Genomic DNA, 24,812 nt, shown 5'->3' with positions numbered 1-24,812 from the left:
GGCGTTAGGGAGGATCTTGTGTTGCAACAACTTTTTTCACTGCTGAAAAACTGCTGTTTCTAGGGGGGGCGGAGGGGGGGGAAATAAATTAGGGGTGAGGGGGCAATGAAAGCGACTGTATCACAGTGTGGACTTGAAATAAAGCAACTGCTTTGATAACACCTGTGTGGGAAAAGAAATTTTCCAAGAAAACTTCTTTTTCTTTTTAAAAAAGAGAAGATACGGGAGAGGCAGTGCCTAGGGTGTGAGAGGGTTGGCGAGAGTCCGGAAGTGCGCGGGGAGAACTACAACTCCCATAGTGCTCCGCGCGGCAGAGGCCGGAAGTGCCGCTCGCCCCTCCGACGCGGTGTCCATAGCAACGGGGGAACGGGCCGCCATGGGGCAGGACTACTACGCCGTGCTGGAGCTGGGCCGCGGTGCCACGGACGCCGACATCAAGAAGGCGTGAGGGGCTTTGGCCTTGTCGGGGGGGAGCCCCGGGGCCTGCCGGGGGGGGGGCGGCCTGGGGGGGCCAGGAGGGTGGTGGTGGGGATGGGGGTGGCCCTGTTGGGGTCCTGCCCTTTGCCTCCCCCCCTGCTCCCCACAGCAGGGGCCTGAGGCGGGGGGGAAAGGCCCTGGGAGAAGCTGTGAGGGAGCAGCATGGGGCTGGCTGCGAGGCTGGGCTCTCCCCTCCTTTTGTAGCTATCGGAAACTGGCCTTGAAGAACCATCCTTTAAAATGCAAGGAGCCCTGGGCGCCGAAGAGGTTCAGGCAGCTGGCGGAGGCCTACGATGTGCTCAGCGACCGTAAGTGGGGAGACGGTTCTCTTCCACGGAGTTTGGGGACAGGAAGGGCTGGACGGGGGGTGAAGCATCTCTGCTGTGGCCAGAAGCATGCTGAGGTCTGAACCCCTGGTCGCTGGCACACCCAGGGAGATGGCATCAGCTCTGTGACCCACAGCCAGGCTGCTTGCTGGCATGTATTCCCGCTTCCATCCCAATTTGCTGTTCTCACGGTGGTGGGGGACTCCCCTCTCCAGTCTCCACCCAAGCAAAGCCTGGATCTTAGGCTCTCCCCCAGCATGGGAGAGCGTGGCCATTCCCATCTCCTCCTTGTTCCCGAAGCCATGAAGAAAGGCATCTACGACAAGTTTGGAGAAGAAGGGCTCAAAGGTGGCATCCCCTTGGAATTCGGTGGCGAGAACCCCTGGACCGTCGGCTACGTGTTTCACAACAACCCTGACAAAGTCTTCAAGGAGTTCTTTGGTGGAGACAACCCCTTTGCCGGTAGGTAGGAGGGCTCTGGAGGGTGGCCCAGGGCCCTGTCTGTGGCTGCTGTGGTGCCGTGGCCACTGCCAGCTCTGAGCTTTAAGCTTTATGGGGATGTTTCCTTCCCCAGCTACTGTCAGGTCCCTCCGGTGCTGCTGATCCCTGGTGCTTGGAGGTTAGATCCTGACTTTCCCCGGTCCCGGGCGGGCGAGAGGCCTAGGGGTGCGTGTTCAAGCTGTCAGCTCTCCCTAGCTACCCGTTGTGACCCTTTTCTTAAAGGATTTCCATCGAAAAGAGGGGTCAGGTTGGCGAGACTGCCGTAAACACGTACGGAAGATAAAACCACTCCTGGAAAAAACCCACTTCAGCAGGAGGAGGAAGGCGGTCCCAGGCAGAAGCAGATAGGAGGTTTCTGGGTGGCATATTTGGGGTGCTCAGCTTCCACAATGAGGAGACCCCAGGGGACCCCTCCCCAATCTCTGATCCGAGTGAGGTGACCCCTCCTCTGCTCGCTCGCGCAGAGTTCTTTGCCGAGGACGGCTCGGAGTTGATCCTACCCTTTGGAGGGCTGCGAGGACGAGGAGCGATGAAGCAAGACCCCCCGATCGTGCGGGATCTCTACCTCTCCCTTGAAGACCTGTTCTACGGCTGCACCAAGAAGATTAAGATCTCCCGCAGGGTAGGGGCAGTGGGGGTGAAGGGGAAGCGCGCTCGGCAGGGTGGGGAATTTTGGGCTGTGCTCTCCTCTCGGTGTAGGACATTTTGGCAGCGGAGCCTCAGGTTTTAGGGCTGGTCCTGCTCGGCACTGTGTCTGTGCTGTGAGGAGGGATCTGAACCAAACCTAGCAGAAACGCCGGCAGGATCCGAACCGGTACCCTCCTCTCCTGGCTTGGCAAAGGGAATTCAGCAGGAGAGGTGATGCGAAAGCTGGTGGGAAGGAAGGGCTGATTTCAGAGGGGGGTGGAGAAGGAGCACAGCATTTCCTGGGCTCCCTGTTTCATTTTCACACAGGGCTGTGTCTCCTTTCTGCTCTCAGTGACTTGCATCCCCCACCCCCCCCACTGTCCCAATCTCCTGGTTCCAGCTGAGTTTCTCCTACTCGATCTGTCCCCATTTGTTCCCGCAGCCACTTTGCTGTGCAGTGTGAGCTGTCCTCGCTCTCCTCTCTGCCGGCTTGCATGCAACTGGATGAGCAGAGCAGTTATAACCCCCCCTCTTTGGGCACCTCGGTGTCACAGATCACCTCTCTGTGTTGTCCCTTGGGGGGATGACAGCCCTGTGGAGAAGGACTTGGGGGTACAGGTGGATGACAAGCTGGATGTGAGCCAGCAGTGTGCGCTCACAGCCCAGAAAGCCAACCGCACCTTGGGCTGCATCACCAGCAGCGTGGCCAGCAGGTCGAGGGAGGGGATTCTGCCCCTCTGCTCCGCTCTGGTGAGACCCCACCTGCAGCACTGCGTCCAGCTCTGGGGTCCTCAGCACAGGAAAGACACGGACCTGTTGGAGCGGGGCCAGAGGGGACCACCAAAATGATCCGAGGGCTGGAGCACCTCTGCTGTGAGGACAGGCTGAGAGAGTTGGGGTTGTTCAGCCTGGAGAAGAGAAGGCTCTGGGGAGACCTCATCACGGCCTTTTAATCTATAAGGGAGCTTATAAGAAAGCTGGGGACAGAGTTTTTAGCAGGGCCTGAAGTGACAGGACAAGGGGAATGGTTTTAAACTGAAAGAGGGGAGATTCAGACTAGATAGAAGGAAGGAATCTTTTACAATGAGGGTGGTGAGGCACTGGCACAGGTTGCCCAGAGAGGTGGGAGATGCCCCATCCCTGGAAACATTCCAGGCCAGGTTGGATGGGGCTCTGAGCAACCTGATCTAGTGGAAGATGTCCCTGCCCATGGCAGGGGGGTTGGACTAGGTGACCTTGAAAGGTCCCTTCCAACCCAAACCAGTCTGTGACCCAGCTCTTCTGACCCCCTTGTCCACCCCCAGGTGATGAACGAAGATGGTCAAACGAGCACCATCAGAGATAAGATCCTAACGATCGACGTGCAGCCGGGGTGGAAGCAGGGCACCAGGATCACCTTCGAGAAGGAAGGAGACCAGGTGATGACCGCGGCGTGAAGTTCTGGGCCAGGTTTCATTGAGACCGACTGCGTGCTCCTTGCAGGTTTCCCATTGCTATGGGCAGTTGGCAGCATGGCTAACGGAGCAATTCAGTGTTACTGTGCTCAGAAACACTCTAAGGAGCCGTTCCTGCCTGGATTTTCCTTAGGATAGATAAATGTGTTGGGTTTGTGTGGCAGGGTTTTCTGTGAGAAGCTGCTAGAAGCTTCCCTGGCTCCAAGTCAGACCTGCCGCCGGCCAAGGCCGAGCCCATCAGTGACGGTGGTAGTGTCTCTGGGATAACATTTAAGAAGGGGGGAAAAGACTGCTGGAAAAACCTGCAATAGAGAGAGGAGTGGGATGTGAGAGAACCAGACACCAAGGTCAGTGAAGAAGGAGAGGGAGGAGGTGTGCCGGAGCAGAGATTCCCCTGCAGCCCATGGAGGACCCCACACCGGAGCAGGCGGCTGGGCCCAGAGAAGGCCGTGGCTCCGTGGGAAAGCCCACGGTGGAGAAGTTTGTGGAGGACTGTCTCCCGTGGGAGGGACCCCACGCTGGAGCAGGGGCAGAGTGTGAGGAGTCCTCCCCCTGAGGAGGAAGGAGCGGCAGAGACAGCGTGTGATGAACTGACCCAAACCCCCATTCCCCGTCCCCCTGCGCCGCTGGGGAGGAGGTAGAGGAATCGGGAACAAAGCTGAGCCCGGGAAGAAGGGAGGGGTGGGGGAAAGGTGTGTTTTTAAGATATGGTTCTATTTCTCATCATCCTACCCTGGTTTGATTGTTCACAAATTAAATTGGTTTCTTTTTCCCCCAAGTCGAGTCTGTTTTGCCTGTGACCGTAATTGGTGAGTGATCCCTCCCTGGCCTTGTCTCCGCTCATGAGCATTTCATTATATTTTCTCCTCCCCATCCCACTGGAGGGGAGGAGTGAGCGAGCGAGCGGCCGCGTGGTGCTTTGTTGCCAGCTGGGCCTAAACCACGACAAAAAAAATAATGGAAAGGGGTGGCTTTCTGCCTGGCATCACCTTTGCAAAATCCAGTCTCATTTCCCTTGGCTGAGCCAGGAGTCCTTTATCAAAACTCCTTTTTTCTTCAAGGAAGAAAATACCTTTCCCTTCTCCGTAGCCAGCTGAAAGCAGCAACAAAGGGGCAGGCATTTGTGTCACCTTTCCCTGTATAAAATAATTTGTTTTACACCAAACCATTTCCCGGTATCTCTTCCCCCCCCTCAATTTTAGGGCCCAAACGTCATTCCAGCTGACATCACCTTCGTTGTCCAAGAGAAAGTCCACCCGAGGTTTAAAAGAGCCGATGACAACCTCACTTACGTCGCCTCCATCCCCCTGGGAAAGGTAAAGAGCCAAGCGAGGGGACAGAGCCGGCTCCAGCTTATGTTTGCCCTCTGGGGCTGCAAATGCAGCTCCGGATCCCGCTCCGTGCCTTGCAGGCGCTGATCGGCTGCGCGGTGGATGTGAGGACGCTGGACGGGAGGCTGCTGAACATCCCCATCAACGACATCGTGGAGTAAGTGCCGTGGGGCGAAGGGTTGGGGGGCTCAGGCGGTCGGATGGGGCCTTTCTGCGGAGCTTGGTGGCCACGGAGGTGAACGGGCGCTTGAGAGGAACCTCAGTGTTGCCCTGTTCCTCCTTGGCAAGACCTCGGCACTTCCCAAGCTTGTCCCCATTGCCTGAATTACTGGGGTGCTTCAAAAGCTTTTCCAGCAGGTTCGGAGCTGGGGGTTCCCAGCCTGGAGGAGGAGGATGCTGCCCACTGTGGGCTACTCGTCTGGTTGGGGGCCGTGTTGCTGGGAGCAGAGGCAAGGAGAGAGCTTGACGTGGGTGGGTGGAAGACACGAGTGAGATGAAGGCTTGGATGGTACAGCCTACAGGGCAAGGAACGTGGGGCCACGAGGCTGGAAGAGGAGGGCGGGCCACCGGTTGAAGCTGGAGGAGCAAACTTGCCCCAAGAAACCCGCTCAGAAGCCTGCGTGGGGCTCTGCACGCGGACGCAGCGGGGCTCGGTGCCGTGGCCCCCGTGTTCAGCATCATCCCACGGCTCCTCTCAGCCCCTTCCTTTGCTTTGCAGCCCCAAGTACTGTAAAGTGGTGCCAGGGGAGGGGATGCCGCTGCTCCGGGACCCCCGGCGCAAGGGTGACCTCCTCATCTATTTCAACATCTGCTTTCCCAAGAAGCTCACGCCTGACAAGAAAACGCTCTTGAAAAGTGCCCTCCTGTCCTAGGGAACGACGACCTTCCCGCTCTCCTCCCACCAATAAAGCTCTGCAGCCAGCACTGTGACCGTGCAGAGGTTGTTCTAAGTACCAGGGACCCTAAAACACAGGATCACCCTAAAACACAGCACCCTGAGGCTGTTTCCTCTAGGGACTCGGATCCATCGAGCTTTCCGGACTCCGTCGATTGCCGCCACCCTGCAGCAGTGGCGAGCGATGCAGAGGGTGGTGAGGATTTTGGGGAGGTTGGAATGCTCCCAGCTCATGCATGGGAATGTCGTGGTTTTGGGGCTGACTCTGCACAGGGCCGTGAGGGAAAGACCAAAACCATAGAAGAAAAGACTGCAGGATTTACTCAAAGCCTCGCTGCGCTCACTGCAGCTTTCTCCTTGGCTGGGGTGCGGCCGATGTGATCCCTTTTGGTGTCGGTGAGTGAGGCACTGCCGGGAGGGTGGCAATGGCAGCACTGGGCTCAGGAGGGAACCTCCTGCCAGTGGCCGTCAGGCCCTGTTTCAGCTGCTCGTAGGTGACGAACATCACGACGTTCCAGGAGCTGAGCCGCAGGAATGAGAGCACGAATCTGCCGGAGTGGCCGGGGTCGGGGTCAGTGCAGCCAGTCCCAGAGTGACAGTGACGGTGCCTCCACCCCAGAAGTGGCTGCGTTTTGGAAAAGGATGGAAAAGGGTTGTAAACCCCTACTCCCCCGCCTTGTCAAAAGCCTCAGGCACCTCCTTTCTGAGCAGGGTGAGGGCGCAGCTCCCGGCGCTCCCGTGCTGCTCTGGAGCAGCATTCACGTACCTCATCTTCACCACGTCCGCGGGGGAGGCAACGAGCATGGTGCAGAAGCTGGCCCAAAGGCAGAGGCAAAGTCGCAGGGGAGGTTATCGGCCGGGCAAGAGCCCTGCTGGGATTTGTGAGCCTGGATTATTTTAGGGACGCAACCTAGGGGCTCCATTCCCGGGCGGATACTCGGGATGGAAATCGGCTGCAGCCCTGGCTGTGGCCTCCGCAGCGGAGCCGGGACCCTCACTGCTCACAAGGTGGGATTTGAGCAGCGGGTCCTTGATGAGTTCGTAGGTCACCAGCTCGGTGCAGTTCATCACGACGCTGCGGGTGATGTTGGGGGACATCCCTGCAGGGACCAGAGCGGTCAGGGCTGTGGTGCCGGAGTAGCCATCCCTGTGGGGTCCCTGGGGGCTGCACCCACCTTTCCACAGCCCGCAGCCACCCTTGTCCCTGCTGTAGAGGCTGTGGGCTCCCTCCATCCTCATGGTGCCAAAGCCCCCTTGTACTGCGCCGCTGGCCCCTTACCCACGAGCTTCGCCTCCCCCTGAATCCGTGTGGGGAGAAAATGGGGTGAAGAGGATTTACGTGACCGCAGCCCCCTCCTGGGGCTTTGGGCTGTGGGGTGAGGAGGGGAGGGGAGCCTGGCTCACCTGCAGCTGCACTTGGGTGGTGTCCAGGGGGGAAGGTGACAAGGTCGCCCACGCAGGCAACTGTCCTGGCCCCCAAGAACTTCACGGTGGCTGTCAGGGGCATCTCGGGGGACTTGAACCCCACCACGGTGTGGGTGCTGGTGGGTGGGTGGCCGGCAGAGAGGAGCGAGAAGGGGTCGGGTGCAGGAGGGGACAAAAATTGAGGGGCTTTGTCCCGTCTAGGAGAGCTGGGGCCCTGCCCCAGGCACCAGTCAGTGGTTTGGGGGCTCTGTGCACCACTTCGCTTGGCTGCTGCGACAGTCACCACCATTTTGCATCCACGCAGCCTCCACCAATCCCATTTTTCACCCGTTACAACCCCCGCAGCCTTTTCAGGAACAGAATGGGAGAAAATCTGGGTTTCGTCTCCCCGTTCCGTGGCATCGGAGCGGGGTGAAACCAAGCCGAGGGCAGGGAGAGGGCAGCCTGCCTGCTTCGGCCTCCCCACCCTCTTCCTCTCCCTGCCTGGGCTTCCAGACTGACACTGCTGCCTGCTGTGGGTGCCACGGCCCCCCGGGAGGTGCAAGGATGCAGGTTGGGGTCCCCACACACAGGGATTTGGGGGTGGTTGTGGCCAGGCACCCCTGCACACACCCCACTGCATAGAGGGGCTGGGGGAAGTGGGGACCCCCTGCCTGCACCCCACTCAGAGCTGATGGGGCGGGTGGGAAGGGGGGCCCTGGGGATGGGGACCCCCCAAGACAGCCGGGAGGGCACAAGGGGCTCCCTGGGGCAGCCAGGGATGGGATGGGGGGGGTTCCCCGGGGATGGGGGTCCCCAGCACACCCCGGGGAGTCACCTGCTGCTGCGGGGCCGGTAATGGGGACAGAGCGGGAGGGGCCGCGGGGCCCCGGGGCGGGAGGACCCGGGTTCGAGCCCCGGCGGCGGCGGGAGGGACCGCGGGAGGACCCGGGTTCGAGCCCCGGCGGAGGCGGGTTGGACAGAGGTGAGGGTCCCTCATGAGGAGGGGGACTGGGCGCGGCCATCCCCCTGGCATCAAGGCTGCACACCCTATCGTGAGTAGATGAGCCCTCCTTGGGGCTGGGGGTGTCTCCCATACAGGGGGGGGGCAGTAGCTCTTTGCACCCACGGGTGGCACACGCTGCCCTGAACCACATTACCCGGCTTTGATGCTTTTTTTTTTTCCCCCTAATGACAGAAATCATCTCTGCTAAAGCGGATCCCTGATGGCACACGACACTGGCGGAAGCTTTCGGTTAAGGCCTGGCTTGCCTTTTCCAGCGGCACCCCAGGGCTGGGAGAACGACCTTGAACCACCCCCCCCCAAAAAGGTAAGGGATCCCCGAGCCCTGGTGCGATCAGACCCCATAGGGGCGGTTTATTGGAAGCGTCAGTAAGGAATAACAGGAATCACCGCATCCCCCGGCCCTCGATTCAGTCCCACCTGCCCACACCTCTTGCCTTGTTCCTGCTGCCGCCGGGAAGCAATGCTCTTCCCAGCTGGAAAACCCATAAACATTTTTTTTCTTCCTCCCTCAACTCCCCTCTGGAAACTTCCGTTCTCCCACGTTTCTCCGCAAGTAGCATCGTTTCTCCTTCCATCTTGCCGGTCTCGGGGGTTCCCCCCGTCAGGCTGGGCGCGTTCGGCGTCGCTGCTTCCCCGCCGCTTCGGCAATTAATATAATTTACTCCTGCTTCTCGCCAACACTGGCGAGAGGGCCGGGGTGGGGGAGTCAGGAATGGGCCGGCCAGGCCAGCGTCGCGGCGCGCTGCAGCTGCTCGTAGGAGACGAACATCACTATGTTCCAGGAGCCGAGCCGCAGGAAGGAGGGGACGAACCTGCGCCGGGAAAAGCAGTGCTGGAGGGGACATCGTGGGGAACATCCCTGCCGTCCCCAAAGCCCTGCCTGGTGCACCGGTGGCGACACACGGGTTAGGACATTTGGGGTGCGCCGGGCGATGTCGCGGTGCGAAGCGAGCCGGTCCATGCCGGTGTCCGTGCACATCGTTGCACCGAGTTTGCCGGTGCTCAGCGGGGAGTCCCTGAACTCTCACCCCTTGTAGAAGCCGGCGAGGCCGTCCTGCATGAGCAGGGCGAGGAGGCAGCTGAGCACGTTCCGGTACTGCCCGGGGCTGGAGTTCATGTACCGCGTCTTCACCACGTCCACCGGCGACGCCACCACCGTGGCACAGAAGCCGGCTCCGAAAGCGGCCACGAAGTGGCAGGGGAGGTTGTCTGCGGGGCAGAGCCGGGGTTTGAGGGTCGCGGGGACGGGGACGGCACCCGGCCGCGTCCCTCCCTGCACCGTCCTCACCTGTCATCAGCTGCGCCCGCAGCAGCGCGTCCTTAATGAGGTCGTAGGTGACGAGCTCCCCGCAGTTGATGATGGCGTTGCGGGCGATGTTGGGCAGCGTCCCTGTGCCGGAGGGTGGTGGCATCGGGGATGGTGGTCACATCCCCTCCTGGAGTGTCCTGGATGGGTGCCCCACCCTGCTGTCCCCGTCCCCGTCCCCATTCCCATTTCATCCCTGTCCCCCCCATCCCCCATCCCTGTCCCAGCCTTCATCCCCACCTGCATCCCATCCCTGTCCCCTTCCTCATCCCCATTCCCATCCCCATTGCCATTTCTCTCTCCATTCCCATTTCCATCCCATCCCTGTCCCCATTCCCCATCCCTGTCCCCATTCCCATGCCTGTCCCCAACCCATTCCCGGCCCCATCCTCATCCCATCCCCATCCCATCCCTCTCCCCATTCCCATCCCTATCCCTGTCCCTGTTCCCATCCCTGTTCCCATCTGCCCCTACCTCTCCAGAGCCCGCGGACGCCCTCCTCCCTGGCGATGGTGCGGTAGGCATCCACGGTGCCGTTGTACCGGCGGACGCCATCCGGCAGCGCCCCGTTGGCCTGGAACCGAACCTTGACCACGTCGGTGGGCTGGGCGCACGTCACCGCCACCGCCCCCGTGGTGCAGCCCGCCAGCACCCGCGCCGCCAGCCCTGTGCCTGGAGAGGGCAGGAGCTGGGACCCCCGGCTCTGCGGGGACCCCCGGCTCTGCGGGGACTCCCAGCCCTGTGGGGACCCCCAGCTGCATGGGGACCCCGGGGCGAGTGGCCTGGGGTGGGGAGGGTGCTTAGTGGAGGGTGCATCTTGCGGGGAGGCGGTTGTTCACCCTAGGGTGGGCCGTTTCCCATCGGGGTGGGCTGCACCCCTCCGGGAGAGGGTTGTGCATCGGGACGTGGGGTGCGCAGGGATGGGTGCCCGACCGCCTGGACACTCACTCTCGGCACCCTTGGGGGTGTAGAGCTGCTTCACCGAGTCGTACAGGCCGATGCGGATGGAGGCGAAGCTCATCTGCCGCTGCAGCCCAGCCGCCAGCCCGCTGTAGAGGCTGCGGGGTCCCTCCGTCCTCACCATGGTGCTCAGCGTCCCCAAAACACCCCGGTACTCCACGGTGCCGGTGCTCCGAGGGATCCGCACCTCGCCTTGGATCTGTGGGTTGCCGACCGCGTCACCCTGCCCTCCGCACCCACCCAAAACGCCACCAGCTCTGGGGTGGAACCAGCATGGGGGGGACACACCACTGTTGCGGGTGTTCCCTCTGCCTGTGGGATTTTTTGGGGGGGGGCTGGCGGATCGTACCTGCAGCCGCACTTTGGCGGTGTCCAGGGGGAAGGTGCAGACGTCGGCGATGCAGCCGGCCATCCCGGCGCTGACGAACTTCATGGCAGCTGTGGGGGGCACCTCGGGGGGCTTCAGACCCACCATCGTGGCGGAGGGGCTGGAAGGAAAGCGGGGGGGGGGTTTGAAGGGGGAAGCTGGGATGCTGCGTCGGACGGGCTTCAAGCAGGCGTCCGGTTTGGGGACGGAGGTGACGATGTGCCGTGGCGGCTCTCACTGCCTTCGGACAACCCCGACAGCCAAATCCTGCCCCATTTCCTCGCCTGCATCGCTGGGGAAACTGAGGCACGGGGCTTCCTCGCTCAGCCTGGAGCTGGCATGGGACTCGCCAATGCCCACCCTGCCCTAGCCCACCCTGGCCAAAACGGGGGGTGCTCGGTGAGAGCATCTCCCCCAGGGTGGCTTGCCCGGGGCCGGGTCCCCTCCGTGGCCTCACCGTAGGGACCTCAACACCGCGTCCCGGCTCCTGCCTTACACCCCTTTCGGTGCAGCCATCGCCCTGAGAGCCGGCTCCTTGGCCCCCCCCTTATATAGCACCCGGGGAGGACATTCCAGCGGCCACAGGGATCGGGTGACAGTGAAACCCAGTTCCCCCGGTGGCATTTGAGCCGATGGGAGTGGGGCCACCCGGCACCCATGACCGGGTGGCTGTGTTTTCAGCCCTCTGCTCCCCCCACAGGGCTCAGACATCGGGGGGGGGGTGTCTTACCCAGACCACCAGCACCCATCGGAGCAAAGCTGTGGGGCAGCAGCACCCAACAACGTGGTCCTGCCCGTTTGGTGGCCACTGGGACCTCAAGGATGGGGAAGTAATTTGGGTTTTTAACCTAAATGCGGTCCGGGAAGGACGAGATGCAGAAAACGCTTGCCCAAGGCTTTAAAAGCGAGCGGTTCGCAGGCAGAGCAGCACCGAGCGCTCCCCCCCCCGCCGCGGGGCAGGTCGGACCCCTTTGTCCCTGGCACGGACCACGCAGTCGTAATTCATCCCGGGCAGCTGCCGAGCTTGCCGGCGGGATTTCCTCCGCGTGGCGTAACGTGTCCCCCCGAGCTCACGCGGAGCAGCCCGAGGGCAGGGGCCACGCGAGCGGCTCGGAGGTAAATCCCTCCCGTGCCCCAAAACCCACGACGCCGTTTCGAGTGTGGCCGTGCGCTGGGGCTCCAGCCGAGGGGAAGGCGCTGCTGGGAGGGCCGGGGCTCAGGACAAGGCTGGAGGCCAACGGGGTGGGGGGGTAACAGCTCAAGAAATGCCCCTTTTCCTCCATTTTCTTAAAACTTAGTGTGTTTAACCCTTCGTGCTATTTAGCGCTACACGCCCAAAGCGACGCGCGTCCCCGTTGACGTGCAGAAAGCCTCCGCTCTTGCGTGCGAGCTCGCCTTGCGCGCGAGGACGCGAGAGGGATTGCGAGCTGGTTTGACGCCCTGAAGCCACCTTTGCTCCCTTGCCTGGGCTCCAGGCAGCAGCTCGTCTGGCGCCGACAGCCCTCTCCAGCTGGCTGCTCTCTTGTTTTCCTGGCCGGCTAGACCGCGTTCCACCTCCGACCTAAATGCGAGAGGAAGAAGCTGTTCATCTCATGCCCGAGATACAACTCAGGAGTCAACATTGTCACCTCCGCTGTGACCGTGTTCCCAACGCAGCCGCCCATCCCGCCGGGATTTTTTGGGGGATGGCACCAGGATCGGCAGCGGGAGAAGGAAGCCCTGTTCTCGCAGGGGGACGCTCGAGATGGGGAGATTTGGCGCGTTCACCTCCCAACCCTCGCCGGACAAGGGCAGGGAGAGGGGGACGCGTTTGCGGGGCAGAGGATCGGGGCTGCTGCCCAGCGGGTGGGAGGCACGTGGCAGTGCTGACGGTCAGCCTGCCCCTGCCTTGGGCAGCTTGCAGGAGGCTCAGAGCTCTGCAGGCAGCGTAGAACAGATTTTACCACCAGGGTCTAACCCAGCACGGGCAAATTGTGGCAGCAGTGAATTGCACGTGTAGGATTTCCCCTGTGAAGAAAGCCAAAACCGCAGTGGCGGGAGGAAAAAGGGATGCTGACGCTTTGGCTCCTTAACTCTTGACTTCAAAGCGTGGTTTGAAAAGCCGCTCTAATTTGGAGCGCTCGCTCGCCTCCGCGATCCGACCCGTTCCACGTGGGCTGCACTATACGGCAATATTCAATTACTTTGCCAAACAGCGACCTTTACGTGTGCCCCCAGCCACACCGTCTTCCAGGGAGCATTTCTGCGGCGTCCTCTCCCGCCCGCTCCTGGGGGACGGAGTCCCGTCCACCTGTTAACGACCGGCTCAGGGCCTGGCAGCGGGACGCTTGGCACCAGCCGACAAGAAACCAGGGGAATTTTATTGAAGCACAAACACAGGAGAGCAGTACAAAAATAACTTAGCTCGGTTTGCATCGAAGTCCGTTATCCAAAAGGTACCCGACAGAAAAATGTACAAAAATAATTTAGAATATAAAAGTTCCATATTTCTAGTGAAACCCTTTTGTACACACATCAGTATTTTACAGTGTCCTTGGCCTGTATTTACACAAGCACCTTGGGCACACACATTCCTCTAGAATCAGCTAATTGTGCTTCCCGCCAACTATTTTTGAAAGGCCGCCGGGGAGGGAGCTCATCTTCCCTCCCCATCCACAGCACAGGCCGGCAGGGAGGCGACAGTTCTCTGCTTGCCGATGGGATGGCAAATTTCTAATGTTCTCCATCCTTTGGTTGAAGAAAAAGGAGCTGTCTCAAAATGGGATGCTTTGTGTTTACTCCAGGGGAAAAAAAAAGGTTAATTAGAGAAATTGCACACGAATAAATCCCAAAATGGAGTATCTAGAGACCAGATAACAGCTCATCGGTTACCCGAAGCGGTGAGTCTCATCGGGGACCTGCCCTCGCAAGACACACGGTCTCCCAGCTCCCCTTGGTTGACCACCAGGCTTTAAGTCCCTCTAACGGGATACCAATTAGGCAAATTAAAAATCAGAGCCTGGAACCTACGGCTTCCATCTCCTCTTCCCTGGAGGACCCGGCGTTTGCCGATGCGTCAGGCCGCGGCTTGGGAAGCAGCCGCTGCGGACGGCCTCTCGCCAACGCTATTCCTTCTTGGACAGCTGAGCAGAGAAGATCCTGGCGATTCTTTTGGTTTCCTCTTCTGAGAGATCGGCCGTGGGTCTGGGACGATTCGGCCTTCGGTACGGGATGCCCCCCGGCACTGCTCCGCTTCTGCTCTGCGGAGAGAAGGAACAAGACATTAGAGCCCTGCCAGCTCTGCCCCGCGCCTGTTTTCTGATCGTGGCAAACCGCAGGGGTCGTGTAGCGTGCGAGAAGTTGGATACACAGGAAAAAAAAACCCTCATGATGTGTTTTCTGATGCTCACCGGTTCTCCTCAGGGAGGGGGTTTCTCTTGTTCCACACACTGAGAGGCAACTGTTTGGAAAAAGACCCGTTTGTTCCAGCCGGTTGGGGAAAAAAAAACAAAATCCACGACGGTGAAGTATTTCCCTGCCCGACACAATATTAGACGCCGCAATGCTATTCTTTCTCAACGCTGCAGAAAGCAAAAGCTAAAGACCAAAAACAGAAAGGTCCAAACTGTACAGGCTGGCTCTGGCAAGCGAACTCTGACTCTGTGAACGTCTGTCCTCAGCCAAAGTCATCTTGTATGAAGCCAAAGGAATTACACGAGTGTATTCACCGGCCTCTGACTCTCTGAATTTTGGTTTTCAATTATTATTTTATTTTTCACTTGCAGAACCCTAAAAAACAAACCACTTGCAACAGAGAGGCGAGGCTCCTGTGCAACAAATCCAAGCCTGCCGACAAATTAGATGGGCCAGTCTCGGTTGCCGGCAGGAACCCCTAAGCAGCAGCCCACGAGATGAAAACCACCGCTTCAAGCATTTTAACATCATCCTTGGTTTGCACGCATCCTCCCAGCAGCCAGGCTTCCTCCCAGATGTTACAGCAGCGCTAAAGACGGCTAGTTTCAGCGTACAAAGAAACTCGCGTTTCTCCCCAATTAGTTTAGAAGCCAGGTCGTGCCCGCGAAGCACGGAGAGAGGAGAGATCCGGCTTCAGCTGCCTTTAGAGGGTGAAGCAAGCGGTGCTGTTTTAGGACACGTCGCTCATTAGCTGCGGGGCCAGGAAGGTCTCCTGGCGAGCGGGGCTGATTTGGAAAGCCGATACGCCGGGCCGGCCTTTCGCCTACATCGCTGAGCTGCTTCTCCATCCCAGCCGGGCTCAGCCTCGCTGGGCACAGTCGCAGTGGAAAGGTCTCCTAAGGTGATCAGTTCCCTCCCACGAGAAACGGCGTCAGGATCCTGGTTCCTGTGCGCTCCCCGCTTTGACGCCACACCATTTGGGGAGGGAAATGGCTTTTTTCGGAATAAGTGGTTTTGGAGATTTCTTGTGTTTGGTTACCTGCACTTTACAGGCTCACGGTGACGAGCACATCGAGTATTAGCCCTGCGACAGCATCGCTGGTGAAGACCCTTACGGGAAAACAGTCCGCAGATAAAAAACACAGGCTGAGCTATCCATCCTGGGTGTACCTGTGTTTGCTAGAGCCAGGGGCAAAGCACGAGAGGCTAACTGTAAGCTGATTTAACATCAGCTACAATTTCTGCAAACAGACAAGACCAGAGAGGCTGTAACCCCAGGCCGAGATTTCCTAAAGGATGATTTTCAGATACGCTGACCCAGCCCGCTCCTGCGCAGCCAGATTCGGGAGACAGACGGATCAACGCTCAGAAAGACCACGATGGTTTTGGTCGCTGGCTGGCTGGTTAATGAAAAGGATGACAAGGGTGGGAACAGCTCGCATGGTTTCACATCCAACAGCGCAGAAAAGGCTTCCGACAAGCTAACTATAAATTCCACCACCCTAAATACCATCTCCCTGTTTCATACGGCTAGTTGTGTCAATTATGTGACTAGTGCTGCAAAAGACTTCAAATGGTATCCAGGAAAATAGCTAAGGGCAGCAATACTTTAAAACACCGCCCATTTTTATCATACTGAAAACACATACACGTGTATTTATGAGAATCCTTGCTTTGTTTTTCTTTCTCCTTAACGCTGCTCTAGGACGATTTTTCCTAAACCAACATGTAAGAAGCCGAGAGAGATTAAATGCAGACCCGGCAACATCAGAAACTTTAAAACCAGCAGAGAGAGATGCTTGCCGGCCAAACCACCTCCCTTTGACAGCATATTCTGCTCAAGGTTGTCCAGAGAAGACCGGGAGTAGCTTATTCTTCCCACGCTGTTTTCTGTGCCAACTGTTTATGAAACAGCTGACACATTAGCATTGGCTGGAGACGGACAGTAACCAGCGCACGCTGGCTTGGTGCTGGTCCCTGATCTCTGTACAGCATTTGTAAGCGGTTCACAGAGAAAAAAAATGTTCAAAGTGAAAGCTCAGAGGACTGGCGAAAGGCTTCTGGTTTTAGCGCGTCAAGCAGCGTTCGCTTCTCAACACCAGTTTTACGTGTTTGCAAAGAACTGGTGCGGAGCGCCCTATCCCTCGGCCCAGGAAGGTCTGTAACTGTAACAAAAACCAAAAAACTAAGGAAGTTCTGGCTCTTAAATCCAATACGCTGGCCAAATTGCCGCTAGACAACCCCGTGCCGCTTCTCTGCGCTGGTAGTGTACTTCAGGAACTCTCCCTTCCTTGCAGCAAGCTGTGATGATGCTGTTTGTCCTCTGATGAGCGCCCTGTTCTACCCCGGAGGAGGCTACACCACTACCATACCTAAAAAAAAATTGTCTGCACAACTACGTGCATGTGAAAAGCTTGCGGGAACTAACTGCAATATTAAAACAGAAGCAGGTTAAGACTGTAGCAATGGCTCTCTATTAAATTCCCCAAATCGTCCAATTAACCCTATTTCAAAGGGTCACGAAACTGCACTTCCTACCTCGCACAATTCCCCCCTCACGCGTACTTGTGCTGTACACAGTCTTCGCGCACAGCCGGGAACCCGGAGACACCAACTCGCATTTTGCACGTAAGGAATAAACGCAGATGGCTTTCACTGACCCGACAGGATATTTCGAATGAATTTCAGGGAGAGCGGCTGCAAGTCCTGCAGCTCGGAAGAGAAGGTAACGTATCGCGGGGGATAAGATAAAGGAAAATAGAACAAAATTGCCCTGAGAATCCCAGATCCAGCTGCCATCCCAGAGACAGCACTGCTGGGTATTTGTGCAGAAATGAAAGGGGTTGTGGGTTTTTTTTTGGCTTGCACTAACCCAGTGACCCAAACCAGCTGTAAAATAACCTTACCCTGCTTGTAAGAATTTTTAAAGTTGATTCTAAAGGAGAAATTAAATGAGATTTTCTCCTTTGTTCTTAGAGTGAACAATTCAGAGGTGCCGCAGTCCTTCTCCTGCCTCAGGTGAAGCCAGAGGCACGTCACAAACGGAGTTGTTCCTGAGCTGGTCTGGTCGGCCAGAGAGGCTGCTGCAGAAAATGCCGCCCCTCGCTCCCATTTTGCCATCAGTGCAATAACATACCCTGAAAGAGCACTGTACTCTAAAAGCGAAAATACGACAGAAGAGCAGGTGTCTGCTGCTATTAGATGACACCGAGGCGATGGATAGCCGTTTGTACGCTCCTGGCTGTCAGTAAACGAGGTAAACAAAAACCCAAGGTTCCAGTAAACTTGGAAAACAAACCACTCGCGTGCTCTTTCAGATAGAAGTGGCTAAAATACTCCCCCTCCAATTTTCATACCGCCGTGTCCATTTGCAGCAACGCAGAGGTGTTAAGACGCACGTATCTATCCCAAGGACCTTCCTAAAAATGAACTGCCAGCTGTAGGAAAGGTCTAGCAGCTCTTCTTGCTGCTGTTCTACATGCAGTGTAGAACAAAACGTGCGTGAATCAAAGCGAGGGAAGTTTAAAAGCACGGCTAACACTCCCAGCTCGCACAGACGATCAGAAGCCTTACGAAATTACATTTGCAGGTTTAGCTTCACCGACAGTTTTGGGATACGGCTACAGCAAAGAGCTACATTTCTATACTGACCTCTGTATAAAGCTATTTTCCTTTGAAATACGCAAATATAACTTTTAGCAAGACATTCTAGCCTCCGTGCTGCATTTTTAAGGTGCTCCTTTGCTACATCAAACGGGCAGTTTCAAGCAGGCAGGGTTTTAACCTTCGGCATAGTTTCGAGAGCACACATCTGAAATGTCATGTTTACACCACTCCTTGCCTCCGAAACAGGCTTTGCCAGTTCAGACTACGGCCTGAGCACAAGCAGCGCTTGTCCTGGGCTTCTCCCTCTCTGTCTCTAAGCCAGCGCAGTCACAGACTCCGAGTATCTGATGCTCAGCCACGAAGAGCACACGTTTGATCAGAAAGATGCAAAAGGAAAGAGGACTTGGGCACAGAAGATCACGCTTCACTTTTCTTTTTATAGAAATGGCAGCGATACAGCAGGACACTTAAACCAGCCGAGGATTATCTAATCGCTGTGTGCCAGGGATTGGAGTAAAGCAAACAGATTTATTAATATTTTATAGGTCTTGGGGGGGGGGGGGGCTTATTTCAAGGTCAAAGAATTCTGGTAAGCGAGGCGGAGAACGTTTCAACCCTGCGGCTCAGCAAGTTTAACGGCTAGTTTTTGTGCACAGTGATGAAGGAGTGAATACAGATCTGTGTTAACAGGCTACAACCTAGCTACAACCCGGAGTGACCTTGTACCTAATTCTGCTTTCTGGACAGGAAAAGGTTTATATCAAATCACGGACCACAGCTAGCAACTCCGAAACGGACGTGAAGAATACAGCCACCTCTTCTTTTTTTTTTTTTTTTTTGATCGTGAAGATGAAAGAGAATGTCAGCATTTCCGTTCAGCAGGTTAGGAGGACAAATTTAGTGAGTAAAAGCCTTAGCTCTGCTCTCTGGGTAAGCTGAGTAAGGAAAAAGAAGAGCTTTAGCGGCTGCGACTGAAATGGGAGCAGATCAAGAAGAAACATTACAACCAAGAAAGGATGTTTGGACCGTTGCTAACCATCTGCATTTTTAGAACAGATAAAAGCCTGTTATTCTGAATCTGTCGAAGTCTGTGTTATAGAAGTGTTATTTCCAATTTACGCTGAAGGTAAATCTAGGTATATATAAATATTAATTATTCTGAGTAAAACTGGTTTCCATATAAGTTTCTAGTCCTTTTGTTATATTTATAGGGGTGAGGGGGAAAAAAAAAAAATCAAGATATTTTAATGAAAAGTTTATTAACTCTCCAATTTTTTCAATACTTCCTCCAGCCCCCAAAAAACCCAGCTCCATTACCAGTAGACTGGGCCAACTCTGAAAGGCAGCAAGCCTTAACACGGGGTTCCCAGCCAGCATCTCATTGGAATCACGTTTAGATGTTTTTACTCTAGCACATGATTGCCCCAAACCCTGACCAGAATCAATGTCGCAGTGCCCTCTGTGCGAAACAACACACCTAGAGAGATTAAATTAGATTTAGATACTAATCTGGGCCACCTACACTATGGCTCTGACTCATGTAAAAAATAGTTGTAGCTTTACAGTAAATACGATACAGTGTCAGATGCTGTTAAGTTTAGCCATGAACTTGGATAAATTTCCTGAAGTTGTATCAGGAACTGCCTGGAAAAGGGCTGAGAGGAGAAAAGTGCAGAGCTGCTCGCTGAACTGGAAAAGTGGCCGAAGTTGAACCAGGACTGCTGGATCAGAGAGGACGGCAGGTGACCAGTGTGGAAGAGGAGAACTGGGAAGGAGCTCAAGAACTGGAAGCCTGGGTCTGATGTAATGGGAGAAAAAAGGTCAAAAAATTTTAGATTTCGTGAGCTTCTGCAAAACTCGGGTCCCTGGAAGGTGACCACAGCATCCAGGCTGAGGCCTGAGCTGCTGCAGCACCTTCTCAGACCCCCACGTCCTCGCAGCACGAGCTGAGAAAACCCTTTTGCCTCCAAATGCTGCCAGCTCCTTTGACACGACTGCCTGCTTCGCCTCCTCGCCGTTTCTTCATCATTTTGCGTAGGAAGACAGGGAAAGCAGGGAGTCGGGCAAGACAGGGAGAGGTGGCAGGATCACCAGGGAGGCCAGGAGAGAGGATTGCCAGCTGCCACGTGAGCGAGAGGGGACTGCTGATCTTCAGGAGAGAACAGCTCAGATTTCAGCCTTGCTGTCACACTCGGTGTTTGCTGAACTGTGCAGAAACCAAACAAACCCAGATTTAGAAACTGATGTTCTTAAGGCTAATTAAGAACAAAACTATGAGAAAGCAGTTTTCCGGAACTCTGCCATCGGCGTGAAGGGAAAAACTTCTTGTTCTTCACACGTGGGTGCACAACACAAGGCACAACTGAGTCCTGTCTCACCAGACCCCTACAAGTGCTACAGCGAAGGATTAGCTGCAGCTAATCCTGGAATTAAGCTGGTTTAAGGTCAGCTATATCCAAATAGCGCCTTGTTAATATTCCCCCTAATTATTAATCACTTTCAGGAGTGTGTTTCCAGCCACTAAGCTTAGGACTGCAGAGAGAGGGAATTCAAGTAAAGCTGGTATTAATATTAAACCATAGGTTTGAGTGATGATTTGCAGATGCACAGAAAGACACGGTGCTTCCACAGGAAGAACCAGAGCTAACTCTGCAGAGGAAGCAAAACTCAGAAGCGGGGGCATGACAGCGAGACAGAGGGGAAGGGGGTATCAGTGATGGACAGTGGCGAACACAGAGAATTTGAAGGAGATTCCAAAGGAGAAACACATCTGAGATTCTGCTTCTGATTTCATCCAAAATATTTAGACACAGCATGAAAAGTATGCTTAACAAGCACTAAGACACACTGCAGTCTAGGTGTTACGATCAAGATATTATCTTGGGATCCTTGAAGCATACTATGCCCAAGACTCCTCTGACAGAGGTCTCTACTTTCACCAGGAACAAGTTTCAAGGGCTTCAGGAAAAGATATTATTATGTAAATCAGAAAAAAAAAATCATTTTTACAACACTAACCAGCAAAAAGTCAGGTGTTTTACCTGAGCTGTAAACATGTTTATTAGTTTGAAGTAGTTTTCATTACTTCAGAGCTATTAGATCCTGTTTCTGTTCTGTTTAATCAAGCAGTTTCCAGTTACATAAATGTTCCTCAGAGCGTTTGTTTCATAGATCATAAGGAGGGGAACCAACGCATTATCTTTTCTGGGAGTGGTAAACAAACAGCCCAGCTGCTGCACTACCCAGATCCACATCAACATCCACAGCAAAGCCGCGGCTGGAAAAGAATAATAAGTAGTCTTCAAAACAACTGAGCCACAAACCTCTTGCAGTAAATAAACGTTTTGCACATAAAACCACCTACAAAACAGCAAAAGCAATCAACAGCTTTCCTGTATGCGGAACGATCACTCCAACTATTCTACTATTCCCTCCGTCGAAGAACAGTTCCTCGATACCTCTCAAGGAGAGGCTCTCTTGCTGCAAACTCCCTCATTTCATCCTGATCTAGCAGATGTCAATTGGAGTCATAACTACAAGTTACAGCTTGCGTCCTCGAAATTAGGCACCTTACCTCACATTAAAGCACAAAGAAGTGTGGAGTGAGCACCTGCCGCTTCCACTGACCCCAAGGGAGAAGAGCAACATTCACTATTGTATACAGACAAACTGGTTAACATAAATGCGTAAGTATCACTGACGACGCAGCCATGAATGCTGAAAATGATTCTCACAGAGAGAAGCGGTATCAGAAAGATTCTCCTTGACTTGATTTGGAAGCCATCACCTCTAACCTGAGTGCTGACAGGCACAGAAGGGGAGAAGTACTTTTGTTCCTGCTTTAACAAACGGACTCCGTTAAGCTAGGACAATAAAAGAAAGGATGACCCATACTTACTTTCAGAGCTGTGGAAGGATGAGAAGAAATGTTGAGCAGTCTCATGGAGGCTTCCATCTGCTGGGGTGAAAGGAAGAAGTTGGGAACAACAACAGGATCAGATCTGAGCAGAACTGTTAAGGAACGACCTTTGGCAGCGTGTCGTTGCACAGAGCTCCACAGGAGCTGCAGATGTGGAATAAGCCTCACTGTAGCAGCTGTTCATGGATCCCAGATGGCGAATCTCATTCATTTGAATCAATATTCTATCGTTCTGAACACTTGGTTCTCTCACCTGGCCTCACAGAGCACGGGGCACAAACTTGCTTTACAGTAATACCTCACATATTTGTAGAGTACTTCATCCTGCAAAAATTCCAACACAACTTACTGAAACCGAATGCGAGATTTGGGATCCATGCAAGAAACGTGGGAAAGTATTTTAAAAGCAAATTAAACTATGTTTCTTTTAGTACAGAAGAAACACAAGAGCTGTAATACGTGGAGAAAAACTACATGGGGAAAAAATGCAAGAAGACATGTTGAAACTATCCAAAATGAAATAACTCTCGCGGATCACAGAATGTATCGGTTACAAATGGCAAGGAAGTCATCACTACTTTGTGTGAAACACAACATAACAGGGTCTTCCAACACTTTCCCAGGTCACCAGTTCTAGACTCATTTTACAGGGAAGAGCTCCACACACGGAATTTCTCTTTCCTGAGGCCAGTGAGATTCTAACAAAGAAATCGGACACGCTCCTTGAATGCAATGTGTGTTTAAGAAAGGAGAAAAGAAGGATACAAAACAATTTTCGGTTTGACAGACTTTTCTGACTCTTCCAGTGGGTCTTCACTACTGTCATCAGAAAAGCTTTCACCATTTCCTTCCGAGCCTGCTTGGGCTGATACGCTCTTAACACAGATCTCATCGGAACCACTTTCTTCCTCGTCTTGACGATCTTCATTTACAACCTCACCATTTTCCTCCTTCTCTCTTTCTGTGGTTTCTGGATTGGTCAAACCAACATCTGGTGGAAATTCCAGTAGTTCTTCGGAGGCTGCACGAAACCCTACGTTTTGCTCTATAGGTTTAGTATTAAATGCTCTATCCCAATCACAATTCCCATTTTCTACAGGGCCGTTGGCTGTTTGATGCACTTCTGACAAATGAGCAGGCTGAAACAGCTCCTTCTCCGTTGTTTCTGTGCCGCTGTTCAAGCTTTGAAAGCCTTCTGTTACTGCCCAAGGACTGCCCTCGTCTGCGTGGAGGCTAACGCATGGGCTAAGGGCGGTGAGCATGCTTTGGTTGTCACCCTGTAGTACGCTGGACAAGGTGCTGCTCCGTCTGCTGCTTCCTCTTCGGAAACAATCTATATCCACCGAGCGCTGATCTTCAGGCCTCAAGTCTATGGGCTGCTGGTCAGCACCCTGCTCCGCTTCAGATAGCACACTGGACCAGGGACTAGTTTTGTCTGTTATGGTTGTTATTTCGTTAAGAGTTCGTGGTTCTATAACGTCTTCTTCATATTCTCCTTCACTGTGCGGCTGGACGGCAAAAGCACCTTCGTCTTCCTGGATATAGTCCGTTGGCAAAGGATGCTCATCTTCAGGGACAGCTTGGTCTAGAAATTCATGCAACATGTGCCTCTCAAACACAGACCTCCCAAAAGAACATGGCTGCTGTGTATCACTGCAAACGCTGGGCGAGTCCAACTCAAGTTGGCCTTGACGTACTTCAGGTCTGGCTTCTTCATCCTTCTGGCTGGGTACATGTGCAGCACTCAGCTTTCTGCTGCTGTCTTGATGCACATTAGAAGATTCTTTACTATTTTGAGTCATAGTCTGTAAGTCTGATTAATAGAAAACAGCATCAGTAAATGCACAGAGCAACAATTCACCTTTTATCTGATTTATTTGGGCTTTTTGCAGAAAATCAGATATGTGAGAATGGTTAGGAGTTATACATGCACAGCTTTGTCAAACACTCTGCTGGTGTGATCACATTCTGCTCTCTTTACCGTTGACAAGGCCAGGAGAAGGACAGAAATGCTAAGGAAAAAAGGAAACGTTCAGGATGAAATTACTGGGAAAGAACTAGAAATACCTACATCAATGTCAAGAAAAAAAAAAATGGACAGTGAAAATACTCTGATATACAGAGTGCACCTAAAGCAAATGGAAAAAATACCTATTGCTTGGAGTGGCTAAAACCAGTTTGGACAGTTCAGACCACATGGGAAGGAGAGAGGAATAATCTAGACAGGAAAGATGGACAATCTTACCACCTTTTCCTCTCATAGCTTCCCCAGTTTTATGTAGGGGCCCAGAAGACACAGTTGCTACTGATATTCTCCAGCTTTCAGTTCAATTTACCGACTCGACTCAAATGACAGACAATTGTTAATTAAATATTTGTAAAACAGAAATTCACTCAGGACTATTGCTCAGTTGTGGTGGTAAAATTGTAAAGTCTGAAAACAAAGAGCTGCCTGTGCTCCTAACACAGGCTCTGAAAAAAGGTGATTGGATTAGGAGCCTAAACGTCAATAAAATCTATGCAATCCTGAAAATCTCTGGGGATTTTTACAAGCTCTTTAAAAAGCCACAATCACCTATTTTTGGTTCCTAGTTAGCAGATTCTATTCATTTCTTGCATTCTTTGAGAAATTAGTTCAGCAGGATTAGGTTAAATGGCAAACTACTGCTACTCCGAGGCAAGAGAAAAAGTCTTGCTGTAAGGTAATGGTGGAGGACATCTGGAAAAGGAGAAGGAAGAGTTTGAGACAGATTGTAGAAGAGAACATGAAAAGAAGCAGTAAAAGCAATTAATAAAGATGAGAAGGGGAACAAAAAGAGGAAAACCTTGGAGAAAAAATAGAAAAAAAAAAAGAGAAGATCAAGGTGGTGACACCAGAACGGCAAGTTCTGGCATAACAGAAATGTGCCCTTCAAGTCCATCTCTTGGAAGCGCTGCCTCCCCATAGGTAGCCACAGGCAGAAACAACACAGAATAACTTTTCAACTGGCAGCGCTCCAAGCCACAGTTTATTCTCTACTCTGATAAATTATTTTAAAAACACCAGCATGGATTTGATTTCCTAGTCATTTTGCTACTCACAGCACCTCTCCGGTATGAGATCAGAGTGGCATGAACAGTTAAGCTGACATTAAATTAACTGCAATCAGTGAGCAGGCTAGTGCTGAGATGAAGAGCGGTTACAACGGAGCTGTTAGAAATGCCAGGCAGAGTGAAAAA

The 24,812-nt window shown here is 54.0% G+C and overlaps 3 protein-coding genes and 1 pseudogene across 3 annotated transcripts in view; 1 reads left to right on the top strand and 3 right to left on the bottom strand.

The window, feature by feature from the left end:
* The first annotated feature begins 265 nt into the window (after positions 1-265).
* DNAJB13 (DnaJ heat shock protein family (Hsp40) member B13) lies at positions 266-5,630 on the top strand. Its single transcript, XM_050899971.1, has 8 exons — positions 266-444; positions 682-785; positions 1,104-1,265; positions 1,769-1,926; positions 3,236-3,349; positions 4,588-4,701; positions 4,797-4,873; positions 5,435-5,630. Exons 1-8 carry the CDS (start codon positions 377-379, stop codon positions 5,586-5,588), a joined length of 951 nt encoding a protein of 316 aa, XP_050755928.1. The 5' UTR covers positions 266-376; the 3' UTR covers positions 5,589-5,630.
* Positions 5,631-5,951: 321 nt separating this feature from the next.
* Positions 5,952-6,850, bottom strand: LOC127026843 (mitochondrial uncoupling protein 2-like; annotated as a pseudogene).
* A 1,898-nt stretch (positions 6,851-8,748) lies between these two features.
* Positions 8,749-10,783, bottom strand: LOC127021982 (mitochondrial uncoupling protein 3-like). Its single transcript, XM_050905365.1, has 6 exons — positions 10,658-10,783; positions 10,297-10,507; positions 9,823-10,020; positions 9,331-9,432; positions 9,071-9,251; positions 8,749-8,854 (listed from the first exon to the last, which is right to left on the bottom strand). The coding sequence occupies exons 1-6, from the start codon at positions 10,781-10,783 to the stop codon at positions 8,749-8,751; spliced, it is 924 nt and encodes a 307-aa protein (XP_050761322.1).
* A 2,239-nt stretch (positions 10,784-13,022) lies between these two features.
* Positions 13,023-24,812, bottom strand: part of C2CD3 (C2 domain containing 3 centriole elongation regulator) — a 53,810-nt gene continuing 42,020 nt past the window's right edge. The window contains 5 exon segments of the mRNA XM_050899261.1: positions 13,023-13,667; positions 13,669-13,752; positions 13,754-13,909; positions 21,573-21,675; positions 22,359-23,406. Of these exon segments, the coding sequence (XP_050755218.1) occupies positions 13,626-13,667; positions 13,669-13,752; positions 13,754-13,909; positions 21,573-21,675; positions 22,359-23,406 (1,433 nt within the window). The 3' untranslated portion in view covers positions 13,023-13,625.

The sequence above is a fragment of the Gymnogyps californianus genome, chromosome 1, assembly GCF_018139145.2.
Source record: "Gymnogyps californianus isolate 813 chromosome 1, ASM1813914v2, whole genome shotgun sequence".
Lineage (NCBI taxonomy): Eukaryota > Metazoa > Chordata > Aves > Accipitriformes > Cathartidae > Gymnogyps > Gymnogyps californianus.
The sequence above is the reverse complement of the archived record's forward strand: the minus strand, read 5'-3'. Positions and strand labels throughout refer to the sequence as shown.